The following is an 18,636-nucleotide window of genomic DNA, read 5'->3' as shown; positions in this document are numbered from 1 at the left end:
GATAGATATTACGTTGTAGTGCATTTGTTCTCGTCTGGGTGCCGTCTCACCGGGCCCACCGCAAATTTGTCGGCGCTCTCTGTCTGATTTTCCTAAATTTTCTGTAAAAATTAAGTGAATTAAAACCACCTAATTTCGCCGTGAAACGCGAAATCGAAACAGTGCTATGAATCTGGGGGACTGCGGACAGGAAATAGCTTGAATTCATGGCACTTGTTAGCTTTCGATAGTTCGACATATCTGCTAAATTTGGGAAAAGTGTCAAGGGTGACGAAATCGTTATGGTCGTATAAAAATTGCTAACAATGTTGGCCGATCGAGAGATTCACTTTAATAAGCTGCGGTACGGACTATATAATAAACACATAACCTTGTGAAGCAGCTATTGCAGGCCAACATAATGGTCGTCTTCTTTAATGCATCCCGCACTCTGTAGGCATTCCACAAACATAGGAGCACGTTCAGCACACGTTCTCATTTTTGGATGAGGGCAGAATTACATAGCCACCGCCTTAGGGATAATTTATTACCAGTCCGAACATTCTCGTTGGTGACACTATACGGCTGGCAGCTGTCGATGTCACCACGTTGCGTAGAGCTGCTTGTCGTCGCTAGACTTGTAATAGGCTGTCTTAAAATGTACATATTATGCCACTTTAGCCCGAATTTTTACTTTATTCATGATTCTATCCCACAATAAATTTTCTTTGCAGTTTTTCACATTTCAAATATTTTAACATAGTCGGCTATTATCGCTTATTGCCCTTGGCTACTTATACGCCATTAAACACTATACCAACACTAACCACCGTTGCTCGTGCCTGAGACGTTGACCCTGGACATGACTGTATACAACTACTCTGAGTCCTTACGAACATTTGGGAGTTTTTCTTTCTAGCACAGAATATTTTACTATTGCTGCTAGCGCTACTATTACTACATTTTTTTTTGGACATGCCTCACAAAGGTTTGAAATGTGAACCTTTAGGTCGCGTCGGCAAATTTGCTCGTAAAATGGGAGCCCCAAGGCGACATTGAGCGTTAACTTTATTGCGAGACAATGTCTCTTTAAACACGCCTGCGGTGAAACACTTGAAGTTCTGCATTTCATTCGGCGAAATTCCCAGCCACATCTATGGAAATTTAAGCGGGTCGGCATCCCCGCTCCATTCGCGTACGCACCATGCCTGGAAACACCTGAAGTTCCAAATCCTGTTCGACGAAAGGTAGACGCGTCTCAGACGCGAAATAAAGGAAAAGCCGAAAGAAAATGAGACGTGCATAGGACACACATGTTTTTGCCCAACCCTGTGGCAACTGCGTTCCAGCACCCGCAGCGCTGCTGTGAAACACGTCTCACGATCCTAAATTTAGGTTTAAGTTCTTTCACAGCTCCAGCCTCCTCGGAATGTTCTGTAAGGCGAGTAAGAATGAGTCTCCCTGCTGAAATGTTTACAAGATATGAAAGAGAAGAGAATGAAACAAAAGAGAACAGTAAAATCATTCCTGCGAGCGTCTCAATGCGTGCTTGAAAAAGAAGAAAAAATTGTTGAAAGACAAGAAGAAAGCGGGAAGCGGTGCAGGATCGCGGAAGCCATGGTACCGTGGCTTCGAGCTCTGCTAGCGCTCATTCATGCCAACACGGCGGAAGGAGAAGCCATGCCGATAAAGCAAGTGGTTAATCTGCAAACTGACATGAAAGCATGTTTCGACCGCAGTAGGCAACGCGTCATCGCTGCTTTGCATCATCTTGACAGGCTCTGAGGAAATTGCTTCCCAGCAGCTGTGGATTAGTTGTAATTGCCACACTTCAATATTCAGCTGGTAATCCAGAAAAGTATAATGGTTGTTGAACAAAGGTTCACTTTATCCATATCTCGTTGCCGTCTGCCACAGCTATCATTATGGTGTTTATTATAGTCATAGCTTCACCAGGAAATCACCAGGGAAAAAATAATGCATTTGTCTTCAACTAAGGCTTGGCCACAAGTCCAAGTGTTTGAGCAGTATCTCCGTCGTGTGACGATCGTGTTGTCATCATGTCGCCCGATGTATTCGTTCACGATGGGATTTACACTAGGCTTATAGATGGTCAATGGAGCTCTTCTACAGACGCCGATATCTTGTTGTAGACTTGACCTTTGTGTCTATAAAGTTACGTGGACTGTATAGGGAAATATGTTTGGCAATAGTTAAGAAATACTCTTAGGTCTATATCTTTTACCAGAGCAGAAATTCAGGTCTGTCATGATGGTCAAATACCAGTGCGTAAAAACAAGGGACGAACGTAGAAGCCACATACACGGCGCTGTTTATATGTCTCTTCTACGTTCGTTCCTTGTTTTTATTTACGCACTGGTATTTTACTATGTCTTTTTTTCTATTTTCTTCAGACTCTAATCGTGTTTCATTAAGGAGGAGGTATACCCCACCCATATATGGTATATTTTCTGTGGCACCCAAGCAGCTCTCCAGAGTTATCTCTCCGCACTGTGTTACGGATCCTACGGAGAGCTCATAGCCGACGTCAGACGAGTCCAATATCACGATGAGTCCATCGTCGTGATGAGTCCAGCATCGCGATGAGCCCACGATCCCGATGAATCTACCATTACGGCATAATGTTACAGTCGTCACTGCGTCATCCATGGAAACGGCCTAGCGGACGCAACCGCTCGATCTGCCCACGACGGCTTCAGCTGTGTTGCAATCCCGCTTTTGAGAGCCGACGCCACGGAAAAACTTCGCGTGCTTGCGCGTGACCTAAGGCTGGTTCAGTGGAATTCTACCAACTTTACTAAAGCGCAGCTTAATTCCCTGGATCCTAATTTACAGTTCCGTCTTCGGTCCACCCTCTCACTACGTGACTGCATTTTTCTAGTCCCTCCATGGCTTAGAGTAACATTACCAAACGCGGCCCTTACCAGAATGGCCAACAGCCCACTTTTGCGAGTCTTGTGAGTGCAGCGAAGAGATCGCACACCTTCTTTGTGAGTCATCTTCGCTCACCTTTGCACACCTTCTTTTATTTTGACCAGCAAAGAGCAACGCTGTACTCCACATTGCACCGGTCGTACAATCGCCAACTACCAGAAGCCAACATTTTTGCACATGGCTTACATGACCATCAATACGGGCGGCTGGAAAGGCACTGCTGCGTTATATAAAAGATACCGGGTCGTGCAATAAATTATCACTGAGTGAGAACGCACTGTGTGATGTTCTATTGTCTATATATATATATATATATATATATATATATATATATATATATTTCCTCTTTTTGTCTTCTTTCTTTCTGTTCTCCATAAACAAGGTTTGGTCAGCCACATTTAGCGTGACCATCAAATAGGAGACTCTGGTCGTGCAGAGCCTAGCAAACGAAAGAGAGAGAGAGAGAGAGAGAAAGTGAGAGAAAGAAAAAAGAAGAAGACGTGCGATAATCTTGTACCTGCACAAATTGGCTCACGGGCTACGAAAGTGAATTCCAGGTGCGGCATTAACTGCGTTATTCTACGAAAAATAAGGTCGGACGCACTGCTTTGCAGTAGACAGGACGCTCACAAATATGCCGGCAAAAAAAAAAAAAGGGCAGATGTGCCGTCAATCACCTCAACAAATATATCGTGTGTGTAAAAGGGTTTGTGTACGTCATTCCGTTGTCATCTGGTAATGAATATGTTGGACAAACGAAGCGCTGGCTTGGAGTTATAGAACATGATCTGTCTTTGAAGTGGGTAGCTGGATTGCATCTCGCAGTGCATTGCAAATCACGTGCGTGTTGCTCCCTTTTAAGGGACCAGCTTTAGTTCACAAGATGCAAGCCAGTTGACGACAGAGATAGCGGAAGCCTGCAGCATAAGGATTAGGGATGGCACATGCATAAGTGAATCGTACTTGATTCTTCACAGAAACAGAATTTCACTACTCGCATCAATCTTGTTAGGTTTACCTTCATCTACATCATTGCAGTTTGCCCTGTGTCCTGTGCATGTGCGGTCTTCGCTTTGGTTTTTGTTGAGCTTTGATTTTTCTTTTTTGGACCTGTCTGATGTTTTCTTAATAAATTTGGTCAAGAGCGTCAGCGTCGTGTGGTCGTTTCTTCTGCCGTTTGTCCCTTTTCGTTTGCGCGGTGTTACACGTTCAAGATAAGGCCTTCCCAGCTTGCCAGCTGATGATCGCTATTCTTTGGTGAGTTGCTGAAACGTCGTTGTGGCACTCAGCGCGAAAAACTAGCACAAGCTACTATTAATACGATAATAAATAGTGGCTCGAGTTCGTCATCTTTGCAGCGTGTGTCTATTTAAACTCAGCTCGCTTGAACACTCTGCTGGCTAGAAAAATCGTAGGCGACCCGAATCTTTGACTTTGGTGTCTCTTAGTGGCACTCACACCTCGGCGTTGGTGTTCTTTAGGTTCAACTTTAGGCGAACGCAACGCAGGAACCGAACTTGGAGGCCACTGTTTTCCATTAGTTAGCTGGTTAAATATCATGTCACCTTCTTGTGCGTGGCGTCATTAGTGACGTCATTAGTTCCACTTTCTACTTCCGGGTTTCCAGAAATTTCGCCTAAGTTGTGCTTACGTGGCGGGTCTCTAAAGTCTACGATTCTATGCTTTGGTGTGGGGTAGTCGGTGATTTCTAATTAATTCTAATTATTCCAGACACTTCAGTAACTCCCCATGTAACTAAACTTATGCTCTGATATCATATCTATACGAAGCTCATGAATTTTGTACTCTTTTTTTTCTATTTTTTCTCATTTATATTAAGTTTCGTCCCCGGTTGTTTCAGTGATTCCTACTTGGTTTTAATTATTACAGGCACTTCAGTAACTCAACTTGTAGCTAAGCTCATGCTCCGATATCATATCTATAATCAAACCTATGAATATTGCACTGTACTAACTTTTTCTATTTCTTTCTAATTTATATTGAAATTTGTCCCCGATTGTCTCTGTGAATTCTAATTAATTCTAATTGTTCCAAACACTTCAGTAACTCCCCTTGTAGCTAAAGTTATGCTCTGATATCATATCTATAATGAAACCCATGGATTCTGCACTGTACTCTTTTTTTTCTATTTCTTCTCATATATATTGAATTTCGTCCTCGGTAGTCTCAGGGATTTCTAATTGATTTTAATTATTACAGGCACTTCAGTAACTCAACTTGTAGCTAAGCTTATGCTCTGATATCATAGCTATAATGGAACCTATTAATATTGTACTGTACTATCTTTTTCTATTTCTTTCTTACTTATATTGAATTTCATTTCCGGTCGTCTCAGTAATTTCTAATTAATTTTAATTATTCCAGAGACTTTAGTAACTGAAGTTGTAACTAAAGTTATGCTCTGATATCATATCTATAATGAAACCCATTATTTTTGTACTGTACCGTTTTTTTTCTATTTGTTTTCCCTGAATTATGTTGAATTTCCTCGCCCGGTCGTCTCAGGATGTGAACCTGAAGTGCTGCGCAAGAAACAAGAGTATCACACGATGCTCGTGCCACTAAAAAATACCACCTGTTGTGGTGGCGTAGTGGATTTGGCGTTACGCTGTTAAGCCCGAGCCTGCGGCATCGAAACCCAGCCGAGGTGGCCGCATTTCGAGGGAGGGGAATTGCAAAAACGCCCGTGTAATGGGTGTGCGACCAGCCGGTCAAAATTAATCCGGACAGTGCGGCATGATTCATAATGATATCGCGGTTCTGGCATGTAAAATCTCAGAGTGATATATATATATATTTATAAAGAATCCAGTTTTATCATTTAATGTGATATTGAGTAGGAAAATCTTGACGCCATAACGCGCTCCGTAAATGTACCGTGTAAGACACTACAGAATCATAAGTGGGTGTTCCATTAGAAAGCTTGCTGCACCATATTTTTTTTCGCTAAGCTTGGTTACTTATCGTGAAAAAGGATTGTGTGAAACTATAGAGTGATGCTACAAAGATTTGGCCATTTCTGAAACGCTGGTAAGAAACGCTGGTAATCTCGTCTCAAGGCTCCTCAATTACAGGAAAGAGAGAGAATAAATAAAAGGAAACAATAATAATAGCAAGAAAGCCCAGCTTTATTTCCGACGTCACAAAGCAGAAAAAGAGTTAGTGTATATTGTAGTTGAAAGCGAATCCTTGGGCAGAAACAAAAATGTTTTGTGTGCCAGACACACTTACTCTTTTTTGCTCTTTAATGATGATTAGTTCAGCGTATCGGAACAACCGATACCGAAACTCCGAACGCTAAACTGCAAACACTACGCGTTCACTGGCGAAAACAGAACCGAAACGAGACGGCACAAGGGGCCGGCCACAGAGCGGCGCCACAAGCAACCACCGCCATCATCATCACCACACCTTTAGTCAATGGCGGCGCCCAGCCGTGAGCTGCATCTGTCGTGATGGCGAAGGAAAATCAGGCGTCGCTCAAGAATACGAAGTTCAAGAGCAAGCCCAAGAGACCGAATAGAGACAAGGAGCCTTCCGCGTCCTCGTCCGCTAACGAAAACAAGGTTTGGCTCTTTTTACAGCCTATCGGCAGCGTTTATTTGCCGCGGCAGCTTTCGCCGGGTATTGTTTACCAGCGTCGTTCGAAGTTCACAGCCGGTTCTGCGAGGGCACCTCCAGCCTCGAAACTAACAAATTGCGCTGGAAACAAACTGCTAAGACATCCGATTGTGTTCACAACCGCTACTATACTGATGACGTGGCTATATTCGTAGCGGGAGCGTTCACGGAACTAATTTTGGGTAGCGTTGGAAGTGTCATTGAGTGTTTACGTGCCCTCGATGTTATAAAGAACGATAACCACATGCGCTTACCGTGCCACGTCACGTAAGTATTCTCAGCTGGTAATTTATTTTTTTTTGTTTTTCGACGAGATAGACCAATGCTTAGGGTAGACTTGTCAACTTCGGCTTTCCTAAGTTCACATCGGAGTGCCACAAAAAACAACGCGGATTCATGATGCTTTTTACGTTGACAACTCTTTCAATTACACATGTGCCTCACTCAGACTTCTGAAAACATTTAACAGCTATGTTGCAAATGCCGACAGATTTGAAAATCAACTCTATATGAGAGGGAGAAACGGGGTTGGAAAACCATGGAGGGAAAATAAGCTCTACTTATTGAATTTGCTCAGCTTTGATTTAGATGACGTGAGCCTGGGCGGGAGAGGGCGCGGATATATTTACAAATAGCGACATTGTGCTCATGTAATTTGTCTTGTAATCTGCGCGTTGCGATTTGAGTGCATACAGCCTCAAACATCTGAGCCGTGCTGTGATTTTCTTACTGTATGGTGTTTTGTGTTCTTATATCGGTTTTCTTTTGGGTTTTCTTTTCTTTAGTATATCTGATATGTGTTAGACGCATTTATTACGCACTGTACGAAAGCATCAAACGATACGCCAGAGATCCTTGACAAAGATCGGTTGAGTGATTTTTTTTAAAGTAATATTATTCACTAAACAGAACGTTTTAAGGCTAACTTTGTCATTCATCTGTAGGGGATGCAGTGTGTTGCTCGAACATTAATTGCCATGCGCTGTAGGAGGTGACCGTGTATTTATTTATTTGTTTGTTTGTTCATTTATGTATTTATGAATACTCTGGCGTTGCCAAAAGAAAAGAAAAAAAAACATTGCAGGTGGGTATACATATCTGCGCAGCAACATGTTAAGACAAAAAACGAAATACAGCAAGGTAAAGGCTACGTCAATAAGTATACATAGCAGAAAAAAACTTCTTCAATGTCATCACGCACAACACCATAACATATAGTTAATTTCAGCACATGAGTTCAGACCCCAAAACAACAAAAAAATGATTAATTATAGAATACGTGCCTCAAACAATGACAAGGAATTCTGTGTTACTACATTATCCGAAGGGTTGTTCTAGTTTCTTATTGTTCTAGGAAGATAGAAATATTCGTAACAGTTAGTTCTTGTTAACAATGGTTTTACTGAGAGAGAATGTTGCATGCGCGTAGCGTAATCACTGGAATAACTAATTATTTGCCAGGCGGCAATGTTGTAGTGCACATTTATCGATTGGAAAAAAGATTTTCAAGCGACAAATATGATTCTTGTTATTAACGCTTTTCTCACTGCTCACTTATGCATTTTCACTGGTTTATTTGAACTATTTCTAATTTGTAAATATTGATCTTAGTGTAGCTGTCAGTCCCAGATTATTACAGGGTATTCTAAGAATGGTTGTACAACGGCATTATGAGCTAGGAACTGAGTTTGAGGTGAAGCAAACCGTAATGCGCGCCTTTATTATTCAACGTAAAGTCGAAGCAAAATTCGGGCCCTGTCGATGATACATTTGGACTAGCAAGTCGAAAATGCAAGACCGTACACATAAAATGGGCTAAATGCACGCCCAATTTGATGCTTTGTATACTGCCCTGGGTGTTCTGCCTGTTCCAATGTGATGCGTTGTTGACACCTCACTACAAGTTTCATTAAATGTTCCTGTATAGAGGTCTCGATGCCAAATTTTTCTTTTGACGTTCTCAAATGCGTTTTTTTTCTCTAACGTTATTTTATTATTATTATTTCCAGAATCTTCTTACATGTGTTGCATACGATCATTATGTAACGCTTCTTGCAACGAATCTAAAAACGTTGGTTTCTTGTTGCTGTAACATTGTTGAGTAATAACCCTACTGTGAATTAAGTATCTCTCCCTCACTGCACATTGCAGCTGACTTCAATGGCGACGGAAACAGTGGTAGGAGTGCGACCATCAGTCACGTGATCGCTCCGGTACTCGACTAATCCGCAGTTCACAGCGAAACATATGTTTGACGCGTATTTGGCTGGCTGCTGCATTCTACAGCGAGGGACATCAGAAGTCGTCACCACTTATTTTGATAGGTTTTTTTAATCTCCTGAAGTCGTAGATAGATGGCTCTGCGAGCAGAGTTTCTGGCTCGCGCCGCCATTTGCGTCAGTTGGGTGACATAGTTGCCCCGAAGAGATTATTCTCAAGCCCAGTGCGCATAGCAGCAGTTACATGGCGTTTTCTGACGCACGAAGTTCACGCACTGAGTAAAAATAGCGCGGCCAATGTCCCGCGACTTGGCCTGCGCATTGCTTAGTAACTTGCGATAGAAAAAGAAAGCAAGAAAAGCGGACCCTTTAGTCATTACCAGGGTCCTTCAATTGAATGACCTCGGTTGTTATAATGATTGCTGTAAATTGATTTTATCGTTTAAGTCAGCCTTATTTTAACGCGTCTTAACGTCTGCTACTTGCATATCTGCTTTCAAACTTGGGGCGCTATAACGTAAAACTATTACAAACTTTTCTATTCCAATTCTGCTATCAGCGCTCCACGATTGGTCAAAAACTTTTTTCGACCCCCCCCCCCCTTCACCTGTCTGTCACGCGACGTCACGAAAACCGCGATACTTCCCCATCTGATATGATGTGCACACATTGATTATGCATGATTTGACAGAAAAAAGAAAAACAGTTATTTCTGATTCGACCCCTTTTCGCCATTAGCCCTCGGCTATTGGTAAAAAGTTTTCGGGCTGCACCCACTTCACCTGCCTGTCACGCGACGTCACAAAACCGCACAAACTCACCGCGTCAAAGTGACGTGTACGCGATAAAGATGCATTAATATGCCGAACAAAACTGAATTTTCTTCGGAATAGCCGCAGGCTGCCCCGTTCCGAAAGGAATGAAAGATGGCTGCCGCCAATCGCTGAGACGTTGGCTACTCGCACCTGCCGGAGAGCATGGGTGTATTTGCGTATAATAAAGCTTCTTGCGTGGCCGTGTAACGTTTTCGAGCACTTTCGGCACGTTTGCCACCTCATTATGCCAACTCTTCTTTGCTGAGGGTCAGATTTAGCGTCAATCTTAAGCTTCCGTTGCGTGCCGCCGCGATTTTCGACCAGCCACCACAAGCTAAGTAAGGGAAAGCCGACCAATCGCAGACGCCGGCACCACCCTCTTCATCCGGTTATCGATTTTCAGTGCACTGGCTCAGCCCCAGTGAATCCCTCTCCACTTGAGTGTGCTCCTGGCCTCCCGTCAGCCAATTAGATACGACAAGCAGCTCAGTGTAGGCATTGTTATTCGTTTTTCAAGCAAACAAAAGTGACCTCCTATGAACGAGGAAAGCGTTTGATTGGTCTGTTCAGACAACCCTGCGGGTGACCGCCCGGTGCTTGCGTCGGTGGTTACGCAAATTTGACGTTAGGAGATTGAAATAGAAACATATTGGAATAGTTTTACGTTATAGGGCCCTTGGCCACGTACAGGCTTGGATTCGACCAGTACTCTGAAGTCCGCATTGCGGAAGGGAATCGGGTGCAGCTCAAGTGCGACTTACAGATGCATGCAGCCATTTCTGTTGCGCAGTATGCTTGCTGTGCAGTCGCATCAACTTCACTCCTAGATAGGGCTGTGTTCCTCAAACACAAACTCTTCTGGCGTCTTGTAGGCATTAGATATTGATAAATATTGCGGAGATTTAAGTACTAAGTACATACATATTACGGCACTGAGTTAATTGAGTATTATCCATCGTGTCCACAAAAATTCTTCGTGTTATGCGTCAACTACCCTAGGGATATGTGCGTCTTCTGATTTTCATCAGATACTTTTGTCTTCGCTGTTACCGCGAGACGGAACTTATATTTTATACTACATGAGAGAACTCGCAAACCGTGGTGCCCTCGAAGCAGCTCGTCTTGAAATGCCTTCTTAAAAACTTTGGCCAAATGACTGCAATTTATCTGGAGGGCATTAGGAGCACGAGATGTGCTCCTAGATGTGATCGAGAACCGCGTGATCAGTGCCTCTCGCGCGCACTTTCGTAGAAACACGCGTACCGTCGCTCCTCGAGCACCGCCTTCAGCCGTCAGCGCTCAGGCGGGACTTCCTGAGTTAGTTAAGGCTCCCTTTGATGGAGTTATTTTTCTTTTTTCGAGAGGAAAGATAAAATAATAATAAAGGATCGCAGTCGGGCAAAAAAAGGAGCGAGGAAGCGAGACGAACGGGAAGCGGCTCGCAATACTAGCGAATGCAAATGCGATACGGGGGCGTAAGTATCGAGCAATCAGCCCCGAATACGTTACGCGCGTATATCCTCTCGCGCCGCTCGATTCCTCGAGAAGCTGGACGTATACCTCCTTCTCATAGCGAGGCAGGTCCCGCGGATGGGAGTAGAAGACAAGAAAGGTTAACGGGGTTTGAGTGGGGAAACGCTGGAGCGGCGAAGAACAAGAACGTGTCCAGGGCAGGGGTCTTTACCGGTGAGCTTTGCTGGGAGAAAGCCCTCGCGGTGGCTGCCAAAGGGAGCCGCACCATCCTGCCGGCCAAGAAACTGAAAAGAATTGATGATATATACACTCGTACTAGCTGGTGTCATACACGCACTGTAAAAGCTTCGCGCAGCTTTTATCGTCTTCTTACTGCTCTTTCTTTTTTTTTTCTTTCTTGGCGGTGCTTTACAGTGACGTGCTTATTTGCATGCGTGCGTATACGTGTAAAGAGAGTTGAGAGAGGCAGCAATTAGTATCCCCCTCTCGCGCTGAATGGAGGGCGTATGCGAGCGTCGGTGATGCAGGAAGATGCAGGTGGCGCTGGTGCGGGGACATTCTTCTAAGCTTAGGACATTCGGCTCGCGGCCGTCCTCTCATGCTGCGCTCGTCGCAAACAAGGCGTGGCTAGACGGGGAGTGCGTGATCGGATCGTAACCAGGGTGCGATAAAAGTGTAATTCGCTTTCGAGAAGCGGCCACCCTGGGTGTTGCCGAGTTCCAGAGAAGCGAGGTTGTTGCTCCCTTTTCGGATATGGACCTCAGCCTTGCATTCTTGCATCGTGATCGATGCGAAATGCATAAACAAATGAAGAAAATCGAGAGTATAAGATTGAATCGAACTCACTCAAACTATATGTATATATCACCCGATCCGCGCGACCTGCTGATGAGTACCAGGTCGCGTGGTTCGATTTCCGGCCGCATCTCTACGTGGGCACAGTGTACTATACGTTCAGTTAGTTAGATTTGCATGCACAACAAGCAGCCATTGCATTGAAAGTTAGCTCGGAGCCCTCCGATAATAGAGTGTCTCTCATATCGCCAATGTCGCTTTGCCGCGTTATGCCACAGGAATCAATCGACTAAACTTGTCGGCGCTTCGGCTGCCGACTTCGCGACACCTTTCATGATCCCGAATGTTGTGATCAGTGCGCAAACGGACGAGTACGACCGGGAGAATGGAGGAGAGCGTATGTCCTCGCGATATGCACGTAGCGAAGCCTGTCACCTTTATTTATTTATTTTTTTACACAACCTGCGCGTAAGTATGAAAGACGGAGGGGCGGTGCGCGGTGAAGGCAGGCAAGTTGGAAGTTATGCATTGTGATCTGTGCGCAAGTGTGCGAGGGCGACGGGGACGACGCCGGACAAACGCATGTCCTGCGTACTCCCTGACGTCGCTCGTCTATTTGCGCACTGGCCAGAAATGCATGACTTCCAATTTGCCCGCTTCACCGCGCCTCCATCCTTTAAAGCTAACGCGCAGCTTCCCCTTTCCCCCGTGCAGAGTAGCCAACCGGTACTACTTGCGGTTAACCTCCCTGCTTTTCTACGCATCATTTCTCTCTCTGTGTGCTCTCTATACGCAGCTTCCGTAAAATGCGCGAAAGTTCGCCATGTTCTGGGCAGTGCACTGACCCCGCCGTCGCTGGCACGGGCTGCACTTCTGACTGCGCCGTTCGCTGCCGGCGCCTTCTTTTGCGGGCCGCTATTCGGTGTCCGAGAACGAGCGAGTCAGAAAGCCGCGGGTGAAAGTGGGAGCAGCAGCGGGATGCGGAGAGGAGGACTGCGTATTCGGTGGCAAGAACGACACTCGCGTGCATATTCGTGCGTGCGTGCCCCGGTGGCGTCCCTCCTCTTCCTCCCCCTCCCCTCGGCTCGGCTCTAACCTGGCTTTGGTCGGCGACGGGCTGCAGCAAATGCCAGCGGCGGCTCGCGCAAGCGATCTGCGGCCCGTCTTTCCGTCGGAATGTTCTTTCATGTGTAATTTGTCGCGGTGCATCATTGATGAGCATCGATTGCCTTCTTTCTGCCTGCTCTGCCGACGTGAGCGTACGTGCTCTTGTCGGATCCACTTCGCCGTTCGCTTGCTGCTCCCGTTCCCTGTCGCCCGTGCATAGATAGTGTCAGTTCCTAAGATCTTGTAGCGTCAGTTCTCGGCGACGTTGGTCCATCTTTATCTTATTCTTATTTTTTTCCTCGCTATTCTTTTGCTCATTTCGCGTCTGATTTATATTCTTATACACTCAGTTTGTGCGGCAGTTAACCGGTGTGGGTTTTGGATATTACTTGCCGGCCTCAGTGAATCAGTATAGTTATTCTTGCTTTAGGGCACGGTCTGCTCGCTCTGTGGGGAACCATGCAGCACTCTACCGTTCGTTCTTTACTAGATTTTGCTCAAAATAATCGTTTGTAGGGCTGTTAGCTTCGTAAATGTCAGAAATAATACTGGCTCGAGAAAACCAAATATAATCAAGCAGGTTATACATTTAGGCGAGTTGATTTCTAATGTTGGAGGTGTTTTTTTTTCTTTTAACGTTGACAGACGACACGCACGCGCGCGCACGCACGCACGCACGCACGCACGCACGCACGCACGCACGCACGCACGCACGCACACACACGCACGCACACACACACACACACACACGCACACACACACACACACACACACACACACACACACACACACAAACACACAAACACACACACACGCACGCACGCACGCACGCACGCACGCACGCACACACACACACACACACACACACACACACACACACATGCACGCACGCACGCACGCACGCACGCACGCACGCACGCACGCACACACACACACACACACACACACACACACACACACACACATGCACGCACGCACGCACGCACGCACACAAAGACGCAGGACGCTTGGAGCGCCTTTATACGCTTGTGCATTAGCTCAAAAAGGCACTGCCAATATAAATGGAGTCCTGTTTGTACGTATGCTTCAAGCTTTAGTTTATTCATTTTCATCTCAAGGATGAGGTTAGGCGCGCTAGAAGAGTGAGCGTTGTCGCATGAGGAGAACCTCGACTTTCCTGATACGTGTGCCACAACGGGGACACAAAGGGCGAGCCCTCCTAGCATCCTGAACATTAAAGATAGTCGAGCAAGATATGAATATTATGTAGCAACACTTCGGAAAATACACACACAAGCGAAGTATTCACGAAACGGTATCGCATGCAAGTCATAATGCACACGAACTGCTATCAATACACAAACTACCATATGCATATATATGTTTCTTAGCGCCGAAGTCAGGGGTGGTATTCTGTAAGAGTCCACCTAGTGGACTGTCCGTTTCGGCCGCTGCTGATTGGATGCAGCTGTACGAGCAAGGCGGAGATGAGCGGGCCTAGCCAATCAGGAACGGCCAAAATGGACAGTCCGCTAGGTGGACTCTTACCTCCCCAGCGCTACATTTATATTCACGATAACACTGCTGCCATAATTTTACGCGGGCTCCATTGTTCCGTTCATCCTTTCCTCGAACAATTTATTTAATAACTTAGGAACAGTGAATCGTAGCATTTGTCGCCCAAATTGTGTTCTTCCAGCGAATAATAGGTACTCAGTCAGGCCGAATCAGAAGTCGTACTAGACGGCCCGACCCGATGGCGTTCATTTGGACATATTTATAATAGGCTGAGATCTGAGTGACACTTCGCGCCGATGCTATATCGGGAGCGAGAACTTACGGAGTCGCCATCTGTCGGAAGCGCCTCGCTTGCGTAGTCTGAGGGATAGATAACATGGCGCGCTCCTCGTAGTTGTGGCTGTCGGCGCTCAATAAAAACACCACGTGGGAGCCCTCCTGGACATTTCTGTAAGTTCACTCGAAACGAAGGAAGTTTTTTACTGTGAAAATAATAATATTGGGCAAATAGGTAGCACAGAATGGTTTGCAGACACTATCTCTTTACCGAGTACGTACAGTGAACGCCCACTTCTCGCGGTCGCTGCGAAGGAGTCACCCGAACTTGCTTCTTGTGTGAAAGGTATATGGATTCGCTGAGAGCGAACCATGTGAAATATGGCTGTCTGTATCTGAAAATGGCGCCTAACAGAATGAAGCCTCCATGCAGCGATCGCACGGGTTCGCGGTGACTGACTGCGCGTCTGTATGCATGTCAGCGCACAATGTTTCACTTTCGCTGCAAGCGCGTTTTCGCACCCCACCGTGAGCTTTTAGGCCGCAGCATATCAGCATATGACAGTACTCAAGCAATCATTGTTGTGTGGACACAATCAGAGCTGTTCAAAAATAATTTCGTTATCAATAGGGACGCCTACGACGGTGACTTGTCCCGTCGCGGCAATTCAATACTTTTTTGTTCTTCTAAAGTCTTGGACGTTTCAATATAATTATTTCTCCAGTTCCGTCGCATTGTACGTTTATCGGTCTTCTCGGCGAGCAAATTACCCGCTGCTTACTTTTCTTAATCCAGTACATTTCACTGTTTGGTTCTACACAATCATGAACATATGCAATGACTTTTTTAAATGTGCTTTTTACTGTTCCCTTTCCATTCCGATGAACTTGCCAGTATGTAGCACCAACAAGTTCACAGACAAAAGCTTCATGACACTAGCCGTGCAGCGCGCGCGGGGTCTCAGTGCGCGCTTTTGACTATACTCATTGAACATTGCAACTCCGGCGCCGAAATCTTCCTCGCGGAAGTGCTTGCTGCACACCCGAGTTGTAGCCGATGGCTGCTTGCCGGTGCTTAAGTTTCGCTGTCCAAGCTTCACAAAGCTTCTTCTCGTGCGTGTACATGAGAAGGCTGACACCGGGCTCCGTTCTCTATGTCCGGCGCTGCGGCACCCATTATAAGGCTTTACAGTGTTGTCAAGCACGCACCCGAAACGGGAGAATCTCCCCACTTAATCATACCACAGCGCAGATGCGATTTTAAACTTTCGTTTTCAGCTCGCTTCGGCGCTTCCGAAGCAGCCGACGCGGCCGCTGTGATTCCGCTGTGATTCCTCATGCCTACGGCTGCGCGAGCTCTTCCCATGGTGGAGCTCGCCCCCAATATGTGACAAGCGGGCAGACAGAGCGTCCAATGTGTTTCGTTTCTGGCTGCTAGGAACCTATCCGACATGACGATTGCCAGTTATCGCTTAAACAAGAGTGTCGTCCTCATGTGTGCGCTTACCGTGTGTGTGTGGGCCTCACGTGTGGGCCTCGTGTGTGTGGGTGCACAAGCGTGTCGTTTCTTTCCAATTCTTGCTGTGCTCTGCTTCAGATGAATGTGGCATTGAAGTGGAAGCCACGCGTGGATGTGTGCCGTGACATTGTGTCTGCGCTGGACACTGTGCTCGAGACAGAGCAGATGGCGTTCTCAGGTGGCATAACGTTTTCATTAACAATCTCTTAGCTGGCTGACGACAGCTGAAACTTTCTTTGCAGATACGGTTCCTGTAATCTTCTCATCATTATCATTATTATCATTATTATTTTAATTTTATTGTTGTAAATATTGCGCGTGTTATTTGTTGGTATTCGCGGATAGAGCTTTGTGCGGTGATCATTACAGGACGGTGCGTGCGGCCGGCCAAGATTTGTCCGGGCGTGACTTGACTTTCTTTTCCTCTGACGCATCAGATCCCTACGTGTAGCAGTGTAGGTCACCCAGGGAACGAGATTGGCTTCCCGCTGGGCCTGATGAGCTGAAGGGAAAGCGTCAAAAAGTTTTGGCGGAGGAAAGGCTTTCGGTCGACTTGGGGAGCAGGTTGGTTGGGCAGGGTTCGCGTTATGGCAGCGACCACGCGGAGATGGATTTTCGGAGAGGATGAGGAGGAAAAGAGAAAGGGCAAGTGCGGTCTGGCGCGTGGTCTCAGGGATCGCGAGATGCAGGGAGGAAGCGGCGACCGAGTTTGGGAGGGGGAGAAAGGGAGAGGTGGGGGTGTGTGTCTGTCCCCTCGGGGCAGATCACTGATTTCTTTCGGGGCAAGGCTTTCTCTCGCCTGTCGGAGGCAATCCGGAATCATCCGCCTGATCCTGATCCTCTGTCGCGACTTCTCTTTCTCCACGCGCAGCGTTCGCTGTCGCGTTTTTCTTCCTTTCTAGCTTTTCCTTTTCTTAGTCTCCTCCTCTTGTATTTCTTTGTTTTCCTTTATCTCTTGGTCTTGTGAGCCTGCTGCAGCTTGCGCCGTCACTGATCCTCTTCCGATGCCGTCGTTCCTTTGAGGTCTTATTCGTCCTTCCTGAGTGGCTGGGAGGCCGCGAGCAGCCGCCGGTGTGATGTTTCTGGTGGCGGCTTCGAGACGCTGGCGTTCTGAGGTGGTCGGAGCGCACGCTCGGCAGGGCAGGCAAGAAAAGAAAGGGTCTAACCGGCTGCAGCAGCGCTTAGCTCTTTTGTAACGTTCACTGACTGTTTAGGCCAGACAAAAGAGTGAAAAGCGAGTTACTTAATCAGTAAAAAACGTTTTCTCAAAAAATGAGCTGCGAACAGAGCGACATTTGGGGAGTCGCAGTAACCAACATGGCACGTAAAACACCGACGCGGAATTTCGAGAATTCGGGAAATGCGAACGGACGTGTTTACTCTCAGTAAGAAATGTAAGCTGCAGGAGCGCGGCTCTATAACGCCATTAGCCTGTTGCATACGTTCCCCCAGCTGCGCCGATATGCGCTTTACAGAAGCAGTCCTTGCAAGACCTCATTATACCCCTGTCACGCGGACAACCTTAACCATAGTTAGGCTTTCGTACACAGTTTTCGCCTTACCTATCTTGGTTTGCACATGTACTGTAAACCAGAATTTAGTAAAAAAAAAAAAAAAATCCGACAAGTCTTGATGCTGTGCAAAGTGTATGGTAAAGGGAAGAGCAGGTTTGTGGAAAGTATGTGTGATGGTGTGGATTCGTAGGTGAGGAAGGCGTGTTGTGGAAAAGAGGGTGCACCTGATGTCATTCGCCCCGGGTGGCGCTGTGCACACCTGTAATTTCTTAGCAGAAGAAAAGGCGTTTCCATCGTTGGGGTCCGCGTAATACGGGGTGTCGCACGGTGCGCTTTTCTATCGCCGTCGCGCTCGATTGGGATCGAATTTCTCGGTCGCAATTGGCGCCTTTGCACAAGCTACGGAAGGGAGCCAATCGCGATCGTGATTTTTTATCACGATCAAGCTCGATCGCGATCTTAAGTGCACCGTATGACCGGGTTGCAAGGCTGCTATATGCAAGGCAAAAGCGGAATGCATGTTTTGCGGTGAAGTTCGCCCCCAGCCGTGCGTCTCGCTGCCATGCCCGCGATGGGGTCCGGGCAACAGCCGCAGCAGACGACGATGCTTCGACAGAACAGTATACGTTTCGCTTACTTTGACAATTGTCTTATGATTGTTTCCGCAGTGGTTTTTTTTTTTTCATTTCTCACCTTCGTGGAGTTGAGCAATATGTATATTGGCGCGCTAATTGTCTGATGGCGTGCTTATGACGTAAAAGCGTGAGTGTCGAAACCCGCTGCAGCCTCTTTTCTCCGTTTCTTTCTTTTTTTGTTCGTTATAG

The 18,636-nt window shown here is 46.4% G+C and overlaps 1 protein-coding gene across 1 annotated transcript in view; it reads left to right on the top strand.

The window, feature by feature from the left end:
• Nucleotides 1-6,378: 6,378 nt before the first annotated feature.
• The window catches only part of LOC142585527 (transcription initiation protein SPT3 homolog), a 115,917-nt gene continuing 103,659 nt past the window's right edge, over nucleotides 6,379-18,636 (top strand). Inside the window, exon 1 of the mRNA XM_075696336.1 lies at nucleotides 6,379-6,521. Coding sequence (XP_075552451.1) covers nucleotides 6,411-6,521 — 111 coding nt within the window. The 5' untranslated portion in view covers nucleotides 6,379-6,410. The remainder of the gene's footprint in view (nucleotides 6,522-18,636) is intronic.

Source organism: Dermacentor variabilis, chromosome 6 (assembly GCF_050947875.1).
Source record: "Dermacentor variabilis isolate Ectoservices chromosome 6, ASM5094787v1, whole genome shotgun sequence".
In the NCBI taxonomy this organism is placed as follows: Eukaryota; Metazoa; Arthropoda; class Arachnida; order Ixodida; family Ixodidae; genus Dermacentor; species Dermacentor variabilis.
The sequence above is the reverse complement of the archived record's forward strand: the minus strand, read 5'-3'. Positions and strand labels throughout refer to the sequence as shown.